The sequence below is a fragment of the Camelus dromedarius genome, chromosome 11, assembly GCF_036321535.1.
Source record: "Camelus dromedarius isolate mCamDro1 chromosome 11, mCamDro1.pat, whole genome shotgun sequence".
Classification (NCBI taxonomy): domain Eukaryota; kingdom Metazoa; phylum Chordata; class Mammalia; order Artiodactyla; family Camelidae; genus Camelus; species Camelus dromedarius.
This window is the reverse complement of record NC_087446.1, coordinates 22,188,457-22,214,036: the sequence shown is the minus strand read 5'-3', so window position 1 is coordinate 22,214,036 and position 25,580 is coordinate 22,188,457. Positions and strand designations below refer to the sequence as shown.

The 25,580-nt window shown below is 34.7% G+C and overlaps 1 protein-coding gene across 2 annotated transcripts in view; it reads right to left on the bottom strand.

The window, feature by feature from the left end:
• Window positions 1-25,580, bottom strand: part of TMTC2 (transmembrane O-mannosyltransferase targeting cadherins 2) — a 470,409-nt gene that overhangs the window by 145,461 nt on the left and 299,368 nt on the right. For both annotated transcript variants that reach the window (XM_064491564.1, XM_010975092.3), the window contains one exon: window positions 7,421-7,535. In XM_064491564.1, the coding sequence (XP_064347634.1) occupies window positions 7,421-7,535 (115 nt within the window). The remainder of the gene's footprint in view (window positions 1-7,420; window positions 7,536-25,580) is intronic.

The window sequence follows — 25,580 nt, the reverse complement described above, 5'->3', positions numbered from 1 at the left end:
ATTTTCCCCTCATTTCTGCCAGTCCCCACTTTCATAGGCTTCTCATGCCTTGTTTTCAATGAGGCTCAAGGAATAGCTTGGCCTCATTAACAGGTAGTGAGACCACTTCCATTCTGTAAACTCTAATCCTTCTAACCTCTCAAGGGTTCTCAAAATCAGGCCCTGAATGTACAAATAGATCTCTCATTAGAACCAAATCTAAGGTGACAATCACCCTACATTTCCCTCACTGCTTTATCCTCCTAAATTACTTCCTCCCAAGACAGAGTTCTTGGCATCATGAGATACATGAACTCGTTGAAATTCTATGCAAAATTAACCTCATAAAGGTGCCTTTTACCCAACCCCCTTCTCCCATTAAAAACCACTGTCTGACTCTCTGCCTCTTAAACGGAAGCTCAATGGGCAGCTGTCACTGAATGAATTACGTTATTCCAAAAAAAAAAAAAATTGTTGACATCATAACACCCAATACCGTAGACTATGACTGAATTTGGAAATAGGGTCACTACAGATGCAATGTGACAACAGAGGTGGGTCCCTAATCCAACAGGAGTATCCTTATAAGAGGATGTGAAGACAGTTACCCACGGAGATCATCATGTGATGACAAAGGGAGAGATTGGAGTCATGAAGCTGTAAGTCAAGGAATTCCAATGAATTCCACAGGAAGGAGGCCAGGAAGGATCCCCCTACAGGTTTCAGAGGGAGCGTGTCCTGAGGACACCCAGATGTGGAACTGCTGGCCTCCAAAACTGTGATCCAATAAATTGCTATTATTTTAAGCCACCTAATTTGTGGTACTTTGTTATAGCAGCCCCAGGAAATTAACATACAAATCAACCTAACATAAATGTGTTTGTTTCTGAAATGTCAAGAAAACACAGTTCTAAATATCTAATTCAAGAAGGCTCTGACAACCCAGAACTGTTTAGTGACAATGATGAAATTATACTTACACAATTCAAAGAATGTGGTTATTTAACACTGCCTACTAATCTTATCACTTAGGTGATAAATGGAGTTCCCTTGCTCTGACATGGATTTCATAATTCATTTATGTAATCAACAAATACAGGTTTCCTCCAGGTATGGAGAGATATAATGACCAGTAAAAAATTTCCACCACCTCAAGAAGCTGAATATGGATGGTAGTGATCATATTGCTTCAGTATTAAATAGGGTGTTGCTATTAACTTTAGACAGATAATCTTTATGTTGTAGAAGTATTTATTTATTCCTGGTTTATTTACAGGTCTTGTTTTCTGAGGCAGATGTTTATCAAAAGCCTTCTAGCATTTCTAGAGATGATCATAATTTTTTTCCTCTCTTGACTTTTTAAATTGAAGGAGTACAGCAATTGAACTGTTGTACTGAATATTCCACTATAAATTTGAGAATAAATCCCATCTGATAACGGTGTTTTAATCTTGACTATGCTGCTACACCTACTGTATTAATTTTAAGACATGTCTACATTTATATTCACAAGTCTAATTGGCCTGTTGTGGCTCTGTTATTTATTCCTGCTTGTTTTTTTGTTGGTTTTTTGAGTTTGTCATTGTTGTCATTATTCTTTTTGTGTGTGTGTGTAATGTTAAATAGGGTCAAGACCTTTTGCTGTCAGTTTTATCTAGCTTCACAAAATAAGTAAGAACTGTTAACTAGTGCAAAAAATATCATTTGATTAAAGATTTGATAGAACTTATGAAATGTCTTAACTTAGTTTCTTGCGGAGAAAATTCTTTAATATGGTTTTCAAATTTTTCCAAGGTTTTTGAATCAGACTGTCTACTTCTTCTTGGGCTAATGTTAATGATTTATATTTTCCCAGAAAAGTATTCATATTACTAAGATTTTCATATGTATAAAACTAACATTTTGTTACTTTAAGCTTCCATATTCCTGGTTGTAGCCCCTTTCTCATTCTCAATATTATATATTTAAGATTTTCTATTTTGTCCTATAATTTCCCTTGCCAGTTGCCTGTTGATCTTTCAAAGAACAAGCTCTTACATTTATTCATTACTTCCCATTGTTTCCCTAAATTCTACTTCATTAACATTTTCTTTTTGCTTCCTTCAAATTTATTGTTTATTTTATTGCTCCTTTTTTCCTAGTTTCTCAGATTAAATGATTACTTAGATTCTTAAAGAACAAAAATGAAAACTAACTTATAGTGCAAAATCCCTCTTACCCACAGAAATGATCCCCTTTGTTATGTATTGATTTAAATTACATTAAATTTATTATCTGCATTCTGAAATCTAATGCCTAATGAAATATTCAATGTTCTATTGAATTACCAGTTTAAATAGCAGTTGGAATAGACTGACTGGGCCAAATCTATAACAATGAAAGAACACTGAGAATTTTTCACACTAGAAATCAATTATATTTCAAATGGCAGTGAGTGGTGCAGTTAAAAGGTTGAAAGTCGACTATATATTTATAAAATTTGCCAGAGTAAATGACTAAGCAATGGTCCATTGGCTTTGTCCCTGAAAATTTATTATGCTTGAAAAGAGAAACCAACATCATAAGGCAGATCTGTTAAACCTGGTCTTAAAGTTACTTGAGTGAACTACTGAATGTTAATAAATTGGTAATATGAATAAAAGGCTATGCAATAAATACACTACATCTGTTGCCATTAATGGTAGAAGTGGTGGGGGGTAGGTGGAATGGGTGAAGGAGGTCAAAAGGTACAAACCTCCAGTTATAAAATAAATAAGTCATGGGGATGTAATATATACTATGATCACTAGTTACTAATACTGTATTGCTTATTTAAAAGTTGCCAAGAGAAATTTGCTAAGTAAAAGTGCTCATCACAAGAAAAAATTTTGTAACAATGTTTGGTAACAGATGATAACTAGACTTCCTGTAGTGATCATTTCACAATTTTTACAAAACTGAATCATTATGTTGTACACCTGAAACTAATAAAATCTTATTTGTCAATTATAACCTCATCTCAAAAAAGTAGTACTATTTTACGTTTTACATATATGACTATCATCTGTAAGCACAGGTTGAAGTGATAGCAAAACAATGTAATAATGAAAGGATTTAGATAATTCAAAACAATTTCTACAGTACTTTCTTCTTTTTTAAAATTAAAGTTCACCTTTATTTTGAACAAATTGCTCTATCTTCTTTTTTTAATGGAGGTGCTGAGGACTGAACCCAGGACCTTGTGCATGCTAAGCAGGCACTCTGCCACTGAGCTGTACCCTCCCCCCTGTAGTTCTTTCTTCTTGAAAGCAACTCTTGGCTCTGTTATGCAAACCCATGATCTTTCTAAAAAAATCTACAGTGTGAGTTTAGTAAACTCAGTAACTGCCATTAAAAATAACTTATACTTTCAATTAGATGTAATTCCAAGTATTTTTTTTTCTACATGAAAGGTGATTTGACTTAATTTTTTTTCTGAATTTGAAAGCTGTATACTGAGGTTCCACCTCCACCCCCCGCACCCTTGGTTTATTTCTGCCAGCTTGAGCAGAAAAACTTCTGTTGCATGGATATACACTCAGAACCTCTCAAATTCAAACATGGGATCCTTTACTATTTGTGTGATCTTCCACAAATTCCCTCCGAGTTTCCTTTTCCTCATTCTGTGGGCTTCATTTGAAGATGAACTGTCATAACATGCGAAGGAACTAAGGAGAGTGGTTGTTGGCACATAAAAGTTACTGAAGAAATTGCTATCCTCCCAAATTAAAATTATTTCATTATTTTATAAGTAGAAAACACAACTGTATATATGCACCTCTCATATATAACTTGGTATTATTACTCCTGCAAAAAAAGTCCTTAAATTTAAAATCTTATAATGCATGTTCCCTAAACTTCAGATATAACCACATATCATGTATACTATTGCTTACTTTTTTCCAAATCATCCTTTTTTCTCTATCCTCTCTTAGAACATTATCTAGACATGCTGGTTATATATTTTTAAAATATAAACATAAAAATAAAATTGTAGGGATTAATTTAAAGATTATCTCTGGCCTCTTAGAATCATCTTGTGTCTGGCCAGTGGTGGTATACCTCACTTTAGTAATTATTGTGTTGAAGTTACGTAATGCTGTATGTCTCCAGGTTATACTTCCAAAAAATTTTTTAGCAATAGGATTTTTTTCCACTATTTTACAAAGCAAGTAGATTTATGAACACTGAATTATGTTAAAAAAAAAACCTAGGTTACTGATTAAAAATTAAGTAGAGGATATAACAGGAGCTTATGATTCCCAAAAGCTCCTCAAGTTCACTAATAAATACGGGTATTTCATGCCAACTAATATAATAGCTTCATTAATTTCAGGCTTTGGTCATAAAATGTCTTTAAGAGACAGAACTACAACCAATGATATGAAATGTGATTAATGACTGCTGCTACCACAAAGAAATGTTGTTGGGTTAAGTTTACTGATAAAACTGAGCAAAGCAAATATCTTTCCTTTCAGAGATTTGAAATAGAACTAAGAGGAACTTCTGCATTTCAGAGAAAATTATATAATAAAAATAGCATATAAATCTCAAAAGAAAAATTTGTAATTTGTCATATAGTCTCTAATTGTCCATGAGAAAACCTGGTTCTTTTCCTAACTATGTAAATAAACAGAAAGAAAAGTTTGCTCCAGGGACATATGATACTAGACATATTTATGATATTACAGATTGCAAAAAAATCTATCTTGGTTCATTAGGTTAAGATTTGATTAAAAATCATTGTTAAGAATTCATCTGTTTTGAAACCTAATTATTTCGTATGAGAATTTTGTCCACTACATAAGTTAAAATATTCATTTTCATATTCTTTTTCATTATAGGTTACTACAAGATACTGAATATACTTTCTCTATGCTTTCATAGTTCATATATGCATCCACAGAGGAAGTTATAAGGTACAGCTTTTAAATGACATGTAACGTGTATCTATCTGTCCAACTGAATAAATTTCTTTTCTCAGCAAAGAATAAGCCTGGATAGACTCATTTCCTTTCTCTTTTAACCCTTTCCCAACAAGTATCACCAGAAGGTAGTTAACTTTTAACCAGTGGCTGTAGATAAGAGAGAGAAAAACGAGTTCCAAGAAGAGATACTGGTTGTTCAGCTTACTTTCTTCCCCAATAGTGTATGAAGAATGGGCACCACAAGAAAACTGGCATCCCATATCACAGGACAGGCGGTCTCTTTGGTAACAGTATTTTCAGATGCAAACAATAACAACCCAAAATATTTGTGTAAATTTATCAAATCGTTAAGGTTCTTTTTCATAAAATGAAAAAACTATTAATCAACAATATAGTAACATCACATTATTTAGATTAAGAGCACAGGGGAAAGCCTTTGTTGGAGTATCTAGATATATTCACTCAAGTAAAGGAAAAGATGCAGTCTCAAATTATTTCAGGGAAAAAAAGATTGTCGTACATATGATGAAGCATGAAACACAGCAGAGAATGAATATCAGAGGTTGTGCAACCTGGAGAGGAAGTGCTCCATCTGAAGGCTTTCCAGGTTAAAGAGAGAAAATTGAACACTGTGCAGGTGAACAAAAAACACATGCTGACCTAATACAGACTATAGGCCATGAGACTGAGATCCCAGGGTTAAAGTTGAGGAGGTTAAAGACAAGGTAAATGTACAAACGGTAAGTTAAACTGAGCTCCTGTCTGCTTCCCCTTAAATATCAAGATATTTTGGTGTTTATTTTCATTTATTTTTAATTTTTTTCTAACATCTGTGCTTTTAGATTTAGCCAGTACAAAAGATTTAGATGTAACCAGAACATAATAAACAAATACTAAAAATAAAGCTGACAAAGTAGTTTGATACTGTCAATATTACATACAAGTCATTAAACATAAGCAGGAAACATCTTATTATGCCTGGTTCCTTCCTGCAGGGAATTGCTCCTTCTCCATTCTATTCCAACTCTGGAGGCACTGTCAGTAGAGGGCTCTTATAGCCCCATGCCATGGGGAAGAAAGTAAGCTGAACAACTAGCATCTCTTCCTGGAACTCGTTTTTCTCTCTCTTATCTACAGCCACTGGTTAAAAGTTAACTACCTTCTGGTGATACGTGTTGGGCAAGGGTTGGAAGAAAAGGAAATGAGTCTATCCAGGCTTATTCTTTGCTGAGAAAAGAAATTTATTCAGTTGGACAGATAAGATACACATTACTTGTCATTTAAAAGCTGTACCTTATAACTTCCTCTGTGGATGCATATATGAACTATGAAAGCATAGAGAAAGTATATTCAGTATCTTGTAGTAACCTATAATGAGAAAGAATATGAAAATGAATATACGTATGTATATGTATGACTGAAACATTATGCTGTATGCTAGAAATTGACACAACATTGTAAACTGACTACTTTTCAATTTAAAATTAAAAAGCATATAGATAAACCTCTCCAAACACTAAAGAAAGAGGACACATGATCCCATAAAGGTCAGAGACCTTTTTCCAGGATTAATAGAGGCATTAAGACAATTCTTTCAGAGACTGACAAGAGTCTATAAGCATAAAGGTGCAGGAGTCATCTCATTAACACCGAGTCCCACAGAGAATGGAGTGAATCCAGAGGGAACCAAAGACACAGAATGAAGACAAATTCCAAAAACATACTAAAATACCTGGATCTCATTGTGTCTACATCTAGTCAACTCCAGGAATTTTCAGCTATGGGGCTTAATAAATTCTCTTTTGTGTTGAAGCAAGTTTAGACTAAGTTTCTATTACTTATAAACAAAAGAGTGTGATAAATATAAGAGACAACGAAGGCATTTCAGTTTAATTTGCATTTATCCACTTACATCTAAGTATACCCCCTATGGCTTTCCATTCAAAGAACAGATTTCTAGCCCACCACCACTCCGGGATTTTTCTAATAGACACAGACATTCTAAATTATCCCATTATCTCAACCTAATCATTAGTGCCTTTGTGGGGAAAGTATTACCTTATTTGATAACACACCAGAGCTAGTACATGTTCTATATGTACTTTGACACCAGTAGTTCTCTTAAAAAAAAAAAGGACAAAATCTATTATAATAATTAAGATATCAATTATATAGAGTATCATACATAACAGCCTTATTTTTTGAACCCAACTAAGTATTAATGAAGCAAACTTTAAAAAAAAAAAACAAACTCAAAGCATTTAAATGAACTTCTAGGGTATATGGCATAGTACTTCAAAAAAATTTCAGCCATATCAATGATGTGGCCCAAAACACAGAGATTACAAACACCATCCATTTACTAGTCGTAAGATTCACAAAAATACTATTTCAGAGCACAGCTATCATCATCTCTGTTTCCAGCAGTTAAACCCATAGTCCGTCTCACCACCTTTCAAAGATGAACCCAACCAGAGAAAGCAACGCATACTCACAAATTATAAAGCATGTCGGCCATGTTGCTTCGGTAGTACAAAGCATTTCTATAGGCGCTTTCAGCTTCAGAAATTTTGCTCTGACTCTTCAGAACATTTCCAAGGTTACCCCAGGCTGCCAAAAACAAAAGAAGTATTCAGGCTGAGTGTCATTCCAATTATACATAACATAACATCAGGACATCGGGAAGTACCACAGGGAGAGAGAAAATTCTCGTAAAACATTCTTAAGAAAGAAAATTTGTATCCTTTATACTCTAACATTTCATCAAACCTGTAGATTAAATACAATGAAAGCCTAAAAAATATTATTATGTCTCAAAGCTGATATACACACACAGTTTATCCTAAGGCCAAGAACTACGTTATTTTAAGATCACCTACAAAGACTTCATGCTCTTTCAAATTTTAGTAGGGGTCTTCATACACTCAGATTATTGTATACCTACTGAATCAGAAACTAAGAAATCATCTTAAAATTAAAATTTGAAAGATTTCATTCAAATATGAAAACACTGATAAATGTCACAGAACTGGGGATAAAAAGGAAGATAACTAAGTAAGATAAAAAATTTTATAGAGAGTCTTAATAGTCACCAGGACATATCAGTAAAACACTACACTTCTTAAAACAGTTAAGTATATATGTTTTATTCAGATACAATGTTCTTTTATACTCATCCTGCTAATAAATTCATTTGTGGGAAAAATAAGTGACTCAGTATTTTCGTACATAATCATGTTAAAAATCTTTATTTTCTTTTTGTCTTTTATTTTTCACTCCAAATAATCAAGATTTCTCAACATTAAAATGAACAAAATATATCCCATAAACAGCTGTCCATACAGCATCTGTCCCTCAAACTTGGGTACTTCTCTTGCCTTTCCTTCCCATAAGAAGATAGGGTGCTAGGCCTGAACCAGAGTCCCTTCCAGCTAGATGAGGATGAGAAGAAGGCTGACATGTGTCAAGATCTATTTATGTGGGTAATTACCAGTTTTATCTGAAGGATGAAAGGGGTTTTCAGATACCAATTTTTAATGCATAAAAAAGTATAGAATCTTTTAATCCCAGATTTGTCTATGTGCCCTGTAATTTAACACTCTGTGCTTTCATTCACTCATCTGTAAAATGGGGAAAATAGTATCTCCTGGATTTTGTAATGAGGATAAAATGAGTTAGTATATGTGGGGTATTTAAGACAGCGCCTGCCAGGTGACTAATACTCAATAAATGCTTGTTAATTTCATTAATATCATTGTCATTGATGCCTTTTGCAATTGACAATGCAAAGCATAGCTCTTAGAAACAGCATCAAATATAATGTACTTTCTGTCCTTACTATTATCTACAGTGAATACTAATCTTTCATATTTGGAAAGTCATATATCTCCTTTTGGTTCAGATGGAAAACGGGAAAAGCACTCTACTCACAATTATACAACACCTAATCATGCATATTCACCATATACAAAGGTAAACTCCAGAAAGTTTTAAAAGATAAATGTGAAAAAATGAAGCTCACAGAAGAATATAGAGATTATCTCTGTGGAAGGGAAAGGGACCTCCAAATAGAACTCAAAAAGTAAAAAACTGATGAATTTGAGTATCTCAAAAAGAAGAACTTCTATTTATTGAAGGACATTATGGACAAAGTTAAACATGCATTAATATACCAGAAGATATTTCAAACATCTAAACAAACAAGACACTATACTTAGGAAATAGAACTCCTAACAAAGCAACAAGAAATGATAAGAAATCCAACAAGGGGATAAAAATGGGCAAAGGATATGAACAGGAATCTACAAAAAGGGAAACCATAATAAATACCAGAGTAAATTTTAGAAATTTAATACTCAAATTCCTCAGTAAACACAAATTATAACAATGAGATTTGAGATTGGCAAAAATTAGAAAACTGGATAAAGCCAAGTACTGGTAGGGATATGGGGAAGGAATATTCACTATTGAGAACAGTGTAGCCTGGGGAAGCCATTGTGTTATGCCATCTGCCAATATGCTGTCAAATCAACAAATGTCACTGACTACGTCATGAATAATCCCTGACCAGCAATCCCACTCCGAGAGAAACTCTCATCTAAGAGAACGTGACAGGATGTTTCATGCAAGCCTCTAAGTGTTGGCCAACCACAGGACGTAATCAACCTGCCCATCATGGGAGTATATGTGGGATGACCACACAACAGTGAGGACCAACAAATTCCATGTAAATATTGTGGTATGAATGGACCTTGAAAATTTACAAAAATTCAAAATATCTAAAACATTCTGTCACCAGTTATAAACATTAAAAATTTGTTCCCACTCAAAATATCACTACATACTTCACAAGGGTACATTATAATTCAAAGGATGCAACTCAAGTATGGTAGACCAGATACCTATGGTACAAAGGGAAATTGAAGTTAGGAATAGAGATAAAAGGGAATAAATACGTAAATAAAAGAAAGGAAATTTGTAGGGATCATCCTAAAAATTGCCCACAAACTGAGGAATATAATTAATCCAACTTCTGCAACTGGGTGGTAGGGGAGAAGAAAAAGAAAAAAAGGGAGAAAAGGAAAATCAAGGCCAACAACTCACATTCTTTTAGAATACAGATGAAGTTATCCTATATCCTACTTAAGGAATAAGGAGTATTAACATTCACTAAACTTTTTCTTTTACTATGACAATTTGAAACAGATGTTTGAGATTATCTTCAAATTTTCACTTGGTAATTATACTTTGGGCTAACAAAACTTAAAGAGCTTATATTTTCATTAATATTTAATGTCATTTATATTTTTACATTTCTAAGACCGTATATTTTATTGATGCATTCATTTCATGCCATGATCTTTAAAAGTACAGTTTTACTGGAATAAAATCCCTGAAATTCTTCCAAGAAATTGTGATGAAGCCTAAAAATAAGTATCTCGTTTTTGTAAAGTATTTTAGTAGACAGCATGCCCAGATGAATCCAATTCACACATTAAACTCGGGAGATAATACAACACTTATGTGAAGTTCAGAAAAAGGTAATTATTTTACTCTAAAAATCTCAGTGTAGTTTTTACAAGTTTTTCCTGAAAGTGTTTAAAAATATTCAGAGTACTTATTTTATTCCTGTTGTTTGACAAAATGAATAAGAAGTTGCTTTCATGTGAGGGACGACTGTCCCATCTCATAGGCTTAACTTGTAGCACTAGGGGCCTTGGTGGAAAAAAAGAAAAGAGAAAGAGGAGAAAAGGTGAAGGGAGAAGGGGAGGTACAGATGGAATAAAAATAGATGTATATTATGACAATAAAAATAATCATAGTGCTTTCGTTTATTTAAAGTTTACCAGATGCTTGACAGTGTCCAGAATTTATTTAACCTAATAATAACCTCTCAGGTACAACACTAGACCCATTTCACCGATGAAAAAACTGAAGTTCACTCCTTAAACTGCAAAGTTCATTACAAGGGAGAACCCGATCTGTTTCCAGGCATCGGAAACTCACCCTTTCAAGACTGTGTCTGAATATAAAGTAGAATAACATACTATAGCACTCAAAATTTTCATATATTTAATTGAGGGACTAGAATCTAATATGAAAACCAAAAAAGTTATCCAAATGAGTCATCCCCTCAGAATGGCTAAAGGCAAAATACTCCAGAAACAATAAACTAAAGCTATCTGGTACCCATATTTCATAATGTATTTTCCATCCTACAGAAAAATTAATGCAAATAATATATCAAGTGTTTTACATTTCTTTGGGAATGTAATTTTAAATGTTACATTTTCTAGTTAATGCAATGGAAATAGAACACACTTTACTGATGGAAACAGATGGTTGCTGCTCAAAGATACTGGGGATTCAGGTACATTTATCAGTAAGTGCCCTAAGTGCCCTGAGGATGCCTTATGTGTGACAGAGAGTTAAAAAGCATTGTTTACTATTGTGGTGATCATTTTGCAATATATACAGATGTTGGATCATTATGTTGTACATCTGTAACTAATTTAAGGTTATATGTCAATTATACCTCAATAAAACTAAAAAATTTAAAAATAAATTAAAAAATAAAAGCATTGTTTACCAAGTACATGACTTATTTCTTAGGACTAAGCATATATGATGATTATATTTTTTAAAGAGGCAAACAGATGCTTCTAGAAGGCTTTAGAAAATCTCATCGTGAAGTTATTTTCAAAAAGAAAACAAAAATTTTCTTTAAAAAAATTCAGGAAGCAAAGAAACAAGAATAACTCTTATATCTCAAGAGCCCTACACACTGTTATTTAAGTGCATCTAAAAGGTGTCCGCTTATTAAGAAACTTCACCTTAATTCACAAGGAAAGCTCCTCTAGTACTTTCTGCCACAGTTTATGTTCTTTGAAAGGCAGAAAAACAATTAAATATTCCCATCTTGTGAAAATTTTTCTAAAGATGAAATGTGAGCTCCTTCTGGAAATGTTAAGTGATTTATAGCAATGAATACCTCCAAAATTTTTTCAAAGCCCTCATTCAAATATAGTAGTTCTAAGTTCATAAAATAAATTCAAACTTATTGTAAAGTAACTACTGCAATTTCATAGCTCTTGATGTATTTCATAAAATCAATGCGAAGAGATTTAAGTCATTTTTTCCAAGGATGTTTTTACTCTACACTGGAAGTTTGAAGATATTTATATTCATTTATTATAAAAAAATTTAAATAATTTTCTTACGGTTATGACACACTTTGCTTATTTAAAAATTAGCTAATAAGATGAATGAATCTGTAAATATTAATATTTAAATTTTAGCTACTTAATATTCAGGCAAGCAATCATGCATCAGGGTTAGCACGTCAGCATTTCCATTTCACTGGTACACTGAGAACACAGCTACCAAAATCAGTAAGGACTCTCTCCTATTTTTGACTTCAGCCTTCAGCTGTAATTTATTTTACCTTAGAATTTTGAGATGTCTTCAGTCCCTATGTTAAAATTTTGAGTTCTATGTAAAGATCTGGCAAAATCGAAACATTTAACTGCTTTAAGGTGATAAATCCTAAATTTTGCTTCCTCCAATTCTGAGTTATTTGTTTGAAATCAGAAGCTATCACCAAAAAACGGTTAAACATTGAAATCTTGCCAGTTAGCCAGACCAGCTGCAAAAGAAAATAAATACAGGAGCACAGCCTACCGTATCTGATAAGAATTGTTTCTCTTCCAATGATAGGCCTATTTTTAGGCTCCATTTTACGTAAATATTAACTCTCTTTATTCTCATAATAAAGATTATCATCCAGTTGGTAATGGATGAGGAAACTGCCTCAGAGAAATAAAGTAACACTTAAAAGCTAATACAGCTAAAAGCTGTGTCTGTCTGGTTTCAAAGCTCTTGGTTGTTTTTGTTTTTTTTAATTGAAGTATAGTCAATTTACAATATTGTGTTAATTTCCGGTGTACAGCATAGTGATTCATTTATGCATATACATATATGTGTATGTATATATATATTTTTTCCTTCTCATATTCTTTTTTGTTTTAGGCCATTACAACGTTTTGACTATAGTTTCCTTATACAGTAGGACCTTTTGTTTACCTACCAAAGCTCTTGCTTTTAATCACTATGGGACACGTGGACTTCAGATGTGTTCCAAAAATGATGTTACCAAGGATATAAGTTAAATAAATCTACTTTTAAAATATAAAGGTTAATTATGTTAAACTTCCTACTCTCAATGGAAGGAAAAAAGAAGAAACAAAGTAGAGGGAAGAGGGAAAAGCCATTTAAGTACATGGAACTTAAGATAAATGTGAAAGTGTTTTTGTTTTTGTTTTTTTTTTTTTTTGTTTTTTTTTTTTTTTGCCTTTTTAAACAGAAAGCTTTCTCACTCTATTCATTAACAAAGGTTGTAAGGGGGTCAACATCTGTAGTCTGTACTTTTTACCAATTGTATGATAGTCATTTCATATGACTCCAGAGAAATAAGAGTCCTTCTAAGCCTACAAGAACCTATTTTTCCTAAAGTAATTTTACCTTGGATTATTACAAAAAGGAACATAATTTTAAATAGGTCAAAAAATTGTCCAGTTAGAATGTTAAATGGAGAAAGTAGACATAATTTAAAGATTACGATTCATATGATACCAGAATACATATACTATATACTTTAATGTAGTTCTAATTATAGCAAGTTTATAACATGCAATTATTTCTCTTGTTTCCCTACCTTTGGTTATTTCAGATGGACCTGAAAATAAATTTACTCCTAATCAGGGAAAACAGCATTAAAAATGAAAAGATAAAAGTTTAGTATTCCAACGATATGTTAACATTGTCTTGACAATTCTGTTAGTCACTATAATATCTATGTGCATACTGCAATATTCACATATACAATTCAGTGCAGGTTTTTTTTTTTTTTTTTTTTTTTCAAACATATCTAGGGTTGTTCCTTAGCATTTTACCATCTGCCATTGCTACCATATTCCTAACTAGACTATGAGCCACCTCCACATCAATGGTCCAGTGTCTGCAGTCAGTACCACCCATGGTCCTTGTGACTGGGTCTTACCTGTACCTGCCTTCACTCATTAACTTCCCATCTGTGTTCAGAATTTTTCCCATGGCCTCTCTATCAAAGCAAAACAAAAAATCTGCCTTATGTGCCTTTCTAATAGCAATGTGCTCTCTGCAAAGTTTCTGATTAACGAATCCATAGTACTATATGTGAAGACAGTAAATATAATTGCATCTACAGATATGACTGGACAAGGAGGAAGAATCTGGTAGCACCTGAGCTATGAAGCTCTCCTTGTATTTTACCATGAGGCCTTTTTTTGCCTATTACACTGTTGAAATTAGTCAATAGAACACTTAAATATATAATTGGCATGCCACAAATAGTGACCCTCTTTATATAAAAGACATATCACTTCAGTAAAGGCTCATTAGAAATTCCTCATATCTGGCTGATCTCTTGGCCCATGAAGTTGTTCAATCAGTACCCATAGACTGTAAATTCTGAAGAGTAGTTGAGTTGCTTCTGATTTCCTATTGGGGATAGAACTGTCGCAAAGAATCTCTCACAGTTTGCCTCTATCATTTGACTCTGGGTCAGCTCTAAAAGAGGAAGAAGTTTGAAAAAGGCCAAGAGTTTGGGAATTCTAAACAACTCCAGAGGGGAACAGAGAAGCAACTTAAAAAAAAAAAAATTCCCTCCTTTGTTCTTTTATAATCTAATCTCATAATCTACTTTATCTCAGCGAATCCAGTCTTCATTTGGATGGGTCCCCGCCATCTAACAGCCCTGGGTTAGTTTCCTACTATATGTCACTAAAAGGAAATTTGACATGGCAATGTAAAACAAAATATCCCAAGCCTATGTTTTTAGTTCTAGTCCTGTCACCAGTGAGATCTGGGTACAGTGAAGTAAATTACTTGACTCTTCTGTTTCTTGTTAGCAATAGTAAAAGCAATAATTTAGTCAGCATGTAATCTGGGCCAAACCCTGGGCGAGGTATGCTGCACAAACCCTGAACCACTCGGTGGTGTTATACTATACTCATTGTACAGATCAGCCACCTGTAAGGGCAACGATGACAGTTATGAGTGTCCAGGTTAGGATCAGTACTGGTATCTACCCTCCTGCAAAGTCTGCACTCTCCCATGCCATTTCTCCTTCAGCATTCTGCCTCTCTCTTTCTCATCTGTAAAACACGAGCAGCAATGCTTGCCCAAGTTAAACTCCAGCATCACTGAGATAACTGAATAAGATAATAGATGTATAATTCTCTGAAAAGTGCATTATTCTGGAAAAAGAATAATATGTCATTATGAGATTATCATCCCTAGAAAGCATAACCAGTTAGATGTGAACTTTTATACTACATCTCCTATATTCAGAATCTAGGGGCATGCTGTGGAGAATTCCATTGCCAGGTAAATCCAGGCCAAAAAAAACAAAACTCAGAGCAACATTAAATACTCTCAAAGCCAGTTTTAAGATAAGAAAAATAATGAAAGTCATAAAGATTACATTTTATCTAAAAAAAGTCTGCTCCTGAGATAAAAATATAGTACATCTCAAATATATCAGGACACCATGTTCTACCCTATATTAACTTCTAGATAATAATTTTTGACAGTCACCTTTAGCTCAGCAGGTAATGTTGAACACGGCAAAAGTTAATACTAAAGAAAAACGGCATTTTAAAAAGAAATCATCAATAAAAATACAAATTACAAGAATAAAATATTTACAAGGGGACAAAAATATTTATGCATGCTAATGAGAAGAAAAGAGAAACTAGCTATTAAATAACTAAAAGAAAAGTCTAAGAACTATCAATTCCCTTTGGTAGGTACACAAATCTTGGGCAACTATTATTTTAATGTATTTTCTTCTGTATTTTAAGCTGACTGAACAACAGGAAAAAAAGAAGGAGGTTAATTTTCTTTTTTTTTTTTTCTTCTGCCACAGGACATGAAAGGCCATGCAGCAAATACTTGTATGAGACATTTTTGCATCTCTTGAAAAATGATATTGAACCAAAAAATGCTATCACTCATTTAACAGTCATAAATGCACAGCTCATAAAGATCTACTTTCAAACAGCAAAAGGAAGCAAGTACATAAAAGGCTAAAGTAAACAGGCAAGACCAGAAGTGTCAATGCACAAAATGACATTCCCACACCAGTTCTCTAAGAATGATGACTTCTATGAGTTCTATAGAAAAGAGGACTAGCCCATTCTCCCAAAGCTCTAATCTTAACTGGATTGGATCCCAACAGGGAATCCTCAGAGGCCATGAAAGGATCTTTCACACTGAACACATCCACTGGACACATATTAGTCACTAATGAATATTACCAACTAGAAATTATGACTACATTATGTGGTTTTAGAGGCATAAACCCATATATCCCATCCATGAGTCTGAAATAATGTTGTCATTCAGACGATTTTCATGGTAGGTGGATTAAAACCCACAGAAAAGCTGTATTTTCCTGTGAAATCATCAGGATTGGGGTTCGGATATTCTTCTTTAAGCCTGAACTTTTAACTTAAAACTTCAGAAGTAAATATTACTCCAGGCTTAGTTTGGAAATGAGCTGAGAAACAAAGCCACAACCAAAGCATGGCAGGCCTCTAACCAAAGTACCACTTAGAGCCTCTTGTTTCTAGAATCGCACCACAGAGCCCAAAGGTACGGCACAAAAAGAATTTTAGTGACTGTACTGCTTGCCCCCCCCAAAAAAACCTCAAAATCATTGTCCCAGAGTGTAAAAGGGTTTGTACGCTATCATTAATATACTCATGTTTTCTTTATATAAGCCCAGAAAGTTACCTCTACTTTAAAACTGTTCTCAACACTCACATGAATATGGACAACATCACTCAAGTTTAACCACCAGAGAGACTGTGACTTGAAACCATCCTTGGAAAATATTCAGATTATTTGAAAACTGAGTAAGTGGAGAAATGAGGTGTTCTATACCAGTATTGCAAACCATCCAAACCACCAAAGCTTTATTTGTAAAACTCAAAGAGAGTAAGCCACCTGATAAAGTAAAACTAGATAGTATCTCAAATATCTCAGGCCTGGTCTTTGCTGGTAGTCTCCTAATACAGAACTTGAGAAATTTACTTCCTTTTCCCAAAAAAGAGAAGAGGGGAAAAGAAGAAAAAAATGTTTATCACATTTCTTTAATATACATACTCCCAGTTACAACACACAGGGCCCCAAACATTATAAAACTGTGAGTTTCTCTGCCAACCAGGCAAAGAACTACACTTAAGAAAAAAAGTTGGTTGACACCTCAGTTATCTGCTCTTGTCAAAATCTGACTCTCAGCTATTGTATTGTATATCTAATCTAGTTCCTTCTTCCTAAACTTACAATTTTTAGAGAAAAAGTTCTCCTAATTAAAATGTACGGCTCCACTCCAATGTGAAGAAACCGAATTGTGACTGAATAAATGATCAGAGTGGCAGCTATCATTGTCATTTAGAATCCTAAATATAAGACACAATAAAAGCCTCTAACATAGTTCTGCCCTCAAGAAGAGTTTTTTTGTTTGTCTTTTATTTTTGTGTGTTGCTTTCTATCTACAATTTAATCAAATCAGATTGTGGTTTCTTACTCAGAAAACAATATTATCATTTTTAAATCAAAACTTATAGCATTTGATCCTTATTTAATTTTTTCATAAGCACACATGCGTTTTTTTTGCTAGATGGTACCCTGGATGGTAAGATTCATATTTTTACATTACACATAAATACTGATAGGCAAAATTAAAAAGATGAGATTTCTAACTTAACACCCATATGTATAAAAATAGGGCTCATACTTTATCTTAGTCATCTTCCCATAGAGCTACATATAAACAGTCCTCTACATCCAAGTCTTTTCCAGGAATTATATGACTTGGAACATCTCAGGTTTTTCCATAATCCCTTGAGACTTAACTGGAATTTTCCTTTATTTCCATGGTCACCAGTAATAGGTGTGCATGTATAATAAGAGTAAAACTAAAAAACATGTGTTTGTCTTCTCAAAAATCTGCTGTTTCTGTGACATTATCTATAACTTTATATCACAGCAGAAAATGAACATCTTTTACCCTTCTATATTTTATAAGGGTCAAAAATACCTGTAATCTGATTCTGCCTGAGACAGTGCTCTAATACACTTTTTTGGCTTACTTTAGCAGTTTGGTTCTCTTTTGCTGAAGGAGAATTTAAAAATTCAAAAATATCAGCTATGTCTTAAACAAACACAACTCTAGTCTCAAATGCAACTTCTAACATAGCTAACTCATTCCTTAATAGAGGCAGATTCAAAGATCTTTCTTAGGTTTCCCTTTTGGGTAGTATTGTGAAACTCAGAGAGGTTCCCTCCTTGTCCAGAAGACATAAAAAGGCTAGATAGAAAATACAATAGTTATTAATGAATGTATTAACTGATGGGAAAGTAAAGTGCATCTTCAAGTCTAGAAACCACTAGAAAGCAGGAGTCCAGAAGGTTAAACTGTCCTGAAAATGGCATTCTGCTTATATCTGCGAAAGTATGAGGCACCAGGGCTGGGGATTTAATTGGCTTCAAAAGGGAATTCGGACTGCAGCAGCCACACAAACTCAAGCCCCCTGAAGGGAAGTACTGATCTCATTCAGGAACATGGGTGAAAAGCAAATTTAGAAGACTATAAATACAATATTATAAGTAATGCATTCCAGGAATGCTAAGTAGGTTCAACCTTAGTAAGTCTATTAATAAGGGAGAGGTATATAGCTCAGTGGTAGAGTGTGTGCTTAGCATGCACAAGGTTCTGGGTTCAATTCCTAGTAGCTCTATTAAAACTGAATATAAAGAAATAAACAAATCTAATTACCTCCCCCAAAAATAAAATTAAAAAAAGAAAGTCTATTAACATAAATCATTAACATAAATTAATAGATTCAGTGGTGGGGGATCCCTACCATGATCAATATTATTTCATCAAAAGAAATCTTAAATTAGAAATAAGAGGAAAACTCTACTGATAAAAGCTCCCTACTGAAAAACTTATAAAATGCATCTAACTCATGGTGAAATATTTAAAACATTCTTCTTTAAACAAGGATGAGACAAAAATCCTACTGTCATCACTTCTGTTTAACATAGTAACGGAAATTCTAGCAGAAAATAAGAGAAAACAAGTAAAAGAAAGAAAACTGTGAAGTAAGGAGAGGAATGCGGAGAGGTAATCAAAGACTCTGGTAATGACTTTCTCTTAATCTGCAAAATGGGTTATCTGTTTTAGTAGTATTCTTTAAATGGTACAAATATGATGTGTGTGTATATTTCTCGGTGACTGACATATTTCATGTATTTAATAAAAGAAAAGCAAAGAAATGTTAGAGCATTTTAAGAATCAAATACAAAAACCATTACAGACATCAGAATAATGTAACTTCATACTTATTTTAATCATATGTGAGTTTCAGTTCCTTTGAAATATAGCCACTGGTAAAGATATTCAACCTAAGGCAACACATTCTAGGTTTGAGGATTTGCAAAAACCCAGAACGATTCCAAGAGTTTCGTTACGGATAATTCCAAAGACAGGGTCAGCAGTATGTCAACTACTTCATCGGTAATATACCATAGGACCATTTTCACAGAGTCTGTTGTGGTCTGGGTTGTCTTTTTTTTTTTTTTCCCTACACAACTATACTTGCAGGCATTAGAGCTGGAACCAAAGAAAAGATTTATGTGCCACTCCATTCTTAGAGGCAAGGAAACCATATGCTTTTGAACTTCTGTGACTTAATCCAACCTGAGAAACAACCATAGTTGATTTCCTCAAGACTAAAATGTTTAAAGGAGGCCTGAATTTAATAATTTAGCATATTTAATTTTAAAAATATTTTAGTTGAGCCAATGAGACATTTTCATTTTATTCTTGTTTTATATTACTTCATATATATATATTTTTTCACTCAGAAGAGACAAACTGATCAGAAAAAAACAATTTCTTTACCATATGGAAGCCTGGGTCAACTCTGTTATTTTTCTCTTAATCAGCCTTTTTGGGGGCTTTTAGCTAGCTATCTCCTCCCACATTTCTGTTAAAAATGAAAATCTATATTTTCCAGCTTTTTAACTCAGGCCAGCCAATCTTAACAAAATATTATACTGGTTTTCCTTCCTGACTTAACTGCTAAATTTTATTTTTTTATAAAAATCTGAACCTCTTTTGAAATTTTTTCATCTTACTTTAGAAGCAACATGACAAATTACCTAAGAAGTATAATAAAATTTATTACACAGTTTCAAAGCGCTGGTTCATTGCAATTTACCACAGTTAAAGAAGACAGTCAATTAGAGGTAATCAAAAACTTAGACCATAAAATCCACAACGAATTAGTCAAGTTTCACATGACTTAGAGGTTTAGATTTCATTTAAACTATGAATTGTTTCCTATGTGAAATGATACTCCTTCAACATAGTTATTTCTTAAAATTTGAAACCATGTGAAGTTGACACAGAAATGTCAATTTTACAGAAATCCAGGGGAATAGAAAATTGTCAAATGTCACATGGCTGAAACAACCATTTTGTCTCTGTTTTTCTATATCTAAATGAGAAATATTTTTCATTTGCATAAGGAGGGGTTGAATATAGGATGTCTGAAGTAATCACCTTGAGCTTCACATATGTGCAACATTCAATATACATCATTTTTTAATCTACCATTTACATTAGAAGCAGGCATTAAGTAAACATTAGCTTGTTAAATTTTCTTTGGATGAACGCTGCTTAATTGTTCCTAATTACTCTTAGAAATTGTTTCCAAACAAAAGTCATAGTCATATGTTCTTAAAGCAATCATTCTATAGAGCTGATTTGATTTTTAATGTAAAATTTGAAAAAATGTAAATGCCTTTTTAGCATACCAGATATGCTGCCTATATACTATTGTTCTTTTTTATGTATATGTTCCTGTTTATCCATAATTCTGTTAGTCTGTGCCTATGACCTTTATTAATAAGGAAGTCAGCTAGTAGGTGGTTTTAGGGAAGACTGGTGATGATTTTGAGAGGCTGACAAATCACCTAGGTGGAGAAATTCCACACAGATATGAGGTCACGGGGAGAATAACTTAGAAATTCAATGACACATTTATTGACCCCCTACTGTATACCAGGTAGTTTTCTAGATTCTATACATAAAGGGAAAAAAGGCAGTCTTTGAGCAGAATCTTGAAGAATGAATTAGTTTTGGAAGGAGGCAAAACCATACAAGAGAGAGCTGCAGAAAATGAAAGAAAGATAGTCAACATCGTGTAGTGCGCCTTGAAAGCCAATGTAGCAGAAATCAGTGGTGCCAAATTCTATAAAAGCCAAAGACACTTGGGAATTTAAATGAGACCAGAGGCAAAAGCAAAAGTGATTATACATTTAACCACTTTGTCATAAATTAAGAAATGCTTTTTTCAAGCAAATACTCATCAACATGGTTAATCAAATACAGTATTTTAAACACACCAAAAAAAAACTTTCAAGTATTATATGGCTTGCTTATTAAAGCAGTCATCAGAGAAAATTTCCTCTTTCCAAAGCACAAAAATGCAAAGAGTCATTGTGAAATCAGCAAACTACAGTAATCAACTATGTCTAGTATTTTCCTGACATTATCAACCACATAATGAGATAGGACTTGTGGTTTACATAGTCCAAATCAGCTATCATTTCTCCACTATCCAGATTTAAACCATAAATTAGCAACACAGTCCCCATGACAGGCTCTACCCATCGTCATTTGCATCCAATCAGCTAATGACTGGCAGCTGTCTGCAGGACCCATCACTGAAGGCAGACACTTTCACCTATAATGCTTCATGAGGCTTAAAATCATATTCTGTTAAAGCACATGGTAGACGGAAATACTCCAAGATTTGAAAAGGCTTTCAAAGTAGTAAAAAAAAAAAAAAAAAAAAACAAACCTAATTCAATGAAATAACTGTAATCTCAGAAAACCTGACGAAAGACTGGCTTTAAAGGGTTTCTGACCATTGGGCAGGCTCAAATAACGTAACAGACTAAGGAAAATCTACCTTAAGGAAGATTACTACCAGTCTCATAATTGCTAAGGAAGTAACTGTAGCCACAGCTGTATTATTAGCATGTTATAAATAGAAAAATTAAGGAACCTGGATTTCAAGAGCTTTGCATTTTATCAAAATGGAAGCATATGTCACAGAAGGCAGCCAGGGAATCCAAAGTTAACTCCGCTCCCAATTCTACCCATCTTATATATGGAACATGCCTCAGTACCTGGTCTGTCAATAGCATACTGTATACTTTCATCTCCTTTAATGCATGTACATCTTACCTCTAAACAGGTTATATCAACTCTTTAAGGAGAAGGATTGTGATTGACATTGATTTGTCAGTGTATTCATTACTGAGTCTTCTCTCTCCTGGGCAGTGTCCTACTCACTACATACATTTTACAAATGCACAATTCCTTGACTTCTTATGTCACACATTTTAGTGTATACTGACAGCACATTCAAACAGCAGAGACATAAACATGGAAAACACAGTATGGCAAAAGATAAAAAGCGTTATGAGAAAAACAAAGCACAGAAAGAGGATAAAGAATGCTGGATAAGGCAGCAGAAGAGGAAGAGCTGCAATTTTTTCAAAGGGTGGCCAATTTTACATAAAGTACATTTACTGGGAATGAAACATATGACCGAAGACCTAGAAGAGGTGAGGGAGACAGAGGTGAGACTATCCTGGGAAACACATTCCAAGAAGAAGCAATGACAACTGCAAAAGCCCTGAAGCAAGAACTTGGGGGCCAGGAGGGCTGGAGCGAAGGGAAGGCTGGGAGATGTAGTGTGGAGCCTATGACCGTGTGCTTTGACTTTGGGATAAATGAGTGCCCGTGGTGGGTAGGGGCAGTGAATGTCCTACTCTGGCTTATGTTTCAAAAGAATCATTAGGGCTGTTAATTTATAAAAACAGAAGCAGGAGTTCAGCTCAGACAGGTGAAAAGCTTGGAACTCATCACCCCCATTCCTAGAGCAAGAAAAAGCCAAACAAACTGAAAAATCAATGGCTTTTCTTGGAGTCATCAGTGAATTTAGGTCATAGGGCAAACCATCACCTTGAAACTTAGAGAGACAGGAAAATCCAGTCCCGCAGAGATGAGATGACTTGGGGCAGAAGCTGATAGGAACAAGTAACTGGCAATTTTGAGAGTTTCTGAAAGCTGAAGGTGGACTTGTGAAGTACGAGTGAGAAACCCCTGGAGGCCACAGTCCTAACGCCTCTACTCTTTTGTGGCTTTTACCTCCAAGCACCCCACCAGGTTCTCAAATGGAAGAGCCAAGAAAGGGGCTCTCCTGGCTCTGTAGGAGGAGAAGAAAAATAAACCTTTTGAAATAAGCCCCAGTCCTCCTCCATAACAAAGGTCTACTTTCTAATGAGAGACCTTCCCACAGCCTTTTCCCAAAGCTGTGGCAGACAGGCACTCCCCTCACTCCTGACCCCTCTGCCCTTCCTGTCCCAACCAGGAGAGGAAGGGAAAGCAAAGAAACGCTCACAAAGGTTACAGCCCAGAGGCACGAGGATCGAATCATCAAGAGAACACCTCTCCTCCCAACATTTAACCAACACATCTACGGGGTTCGAGGCTCTGAGTTCTTGGGGAAACCTGAAGACAACAGGGGAGACAAGAACAAGGACCCCAGCAAAATACGATGCCTCTGGCACCTACAGCTACAGCAAATATTAAACCCCTATCCAACTCCCAGCCAGATTAACACTGAAGCTCACATTAAGCTTATCTGCCTAAGTTCCTATTACCTGACACATCATGTATGACTTTCACTAAAACATTAGGAAGCCATGCTAAACAGGCAAGAAAACAGAAGCAGGGAGATCAAGTGAGAGGCTTTTAGTAATAATCTGATGCGAGGCGATGGCGGCTTGGGGCCATGATGGGAGGCACTGCGGTGGTAAAACGTGGTGAAGTTCTGGATGTACTTTTGAAGACGGAGCAGAGAGGATTTGCTGATGAAAAGAACATAGGATACAGGAGAAAAAAAAAAAGAGGAGGTATGGATGGATGACTTCTAAGTATTGGTCAGAGCTTGGGGGAAAATGGAATTGCCGTCAACTGGGATGGTAAATGCTGCAGTTGGCTGGGATGCAGGTTGGGAAGGGAGGTTATTTAAGAATTCAATTTTGGGGAAGAGTGTGTGGGTATAGCTAAGTGGTAGAATGCATGTTTAGCATGCATGAGATACTGGGTTCAATCCCCAGTGTCTCCATTTAAAAAAAAAAAAGAAAGAAATTTTAAAAACAAATTCACAAGAATTCAACTTTTGATATCTCAAAGGGCTTATACTACTGCTCGGTTGTGTTAGGAGTACCTAAATACTACAGCACTTCTTAGGTAATAGGGAGGAGACATGGAAATATACTGGAAACCAAGGAAATGCTTAATAATTGTTTTACTGAGTGAATGGATAAATGAAGAAATAATCAAGCATTTAAACCATGTCACCAGAGTAACCCCAGCAAAATCAGAATCATAACTGCCAGCGGTATGTCATCTAGGAGTTTACAGAATGCTTTCGCCTTCTCTGGGACAGAGACTGCTGCTTAGACCAGCATCTCAACATTTGCCCTCTTCTTCAAGAGTAATAAAATCTGGCTGGGTACTTGGCTTCCCAGAATAAAGATAATATTTCCCGGCCTCCCATGCACATAGGTGTGGCCAATAGTCTGGGAGCAATTTCTGTGGTATGCTCTTGAACAGAATGGGTACACCCACCACTTGCCCTTTTCTCCCTCCTCCTGTTAGCTGAAGTGCCGATGTGATAATGAGGTATCCTGGACCATGTGGACAGGGTGACAGTACTGAGATGGCAAGGGAACAAAAGCGAAGGAGCAGGGATCCTGAAAACCCATGGCGCCATCTTATCAGCTCAAGACCGCACACGCTCAGATTGCTACATGAAAGAATAAAGCCTCTATCGTATTTAAGCCACTGTTATCTTGGCTGTTCGTTACAGTAGCTTAACCTGAAACTTAACCAATAAATTTAATAAATCCTGAGAACAACCGTGCTATGAAATTAACATGCTGGAGTTTTTCTTTTAATTCCCTAGCATGGATCTCTTTTAAACAGCAAGAAGATAAACTGGCAACATAGCCTTGTTTTATATACATATATCTACTGGTAAAGAAAACTAGCTGAAAAGCCTTCTGAGAGAACTGATCGCAACAATTTTTACAGCAAGATTTGGGTTCAGGCACTCAATAGACTGTGCAGCACTCACAACCTACAAAAGGCACATGGTAAGGATTTTTCCATAAGAATTCAGGAATTCTATGCTAGGTACTAGTTCAATTTTAATGTTTCTACTCCCAAGAAAATCCCTGCAATCTATTAAGCATTGTAAGTACCAACAATTAGTCCCTTGGCTTAAAGAAATGTATAGTTGCCCACTGAATTCTTGACTTAATTGGTAATCATATAAGGATGCCAAAGTTGTTTCTGGGGTGTCCAAATCTTTGGATATATATCAGCAGGCCACTTCACTCACTTGGAACAGTTTCATACTTTCAATATTTGACTACTGGTACAGAATTGTGTTGGAA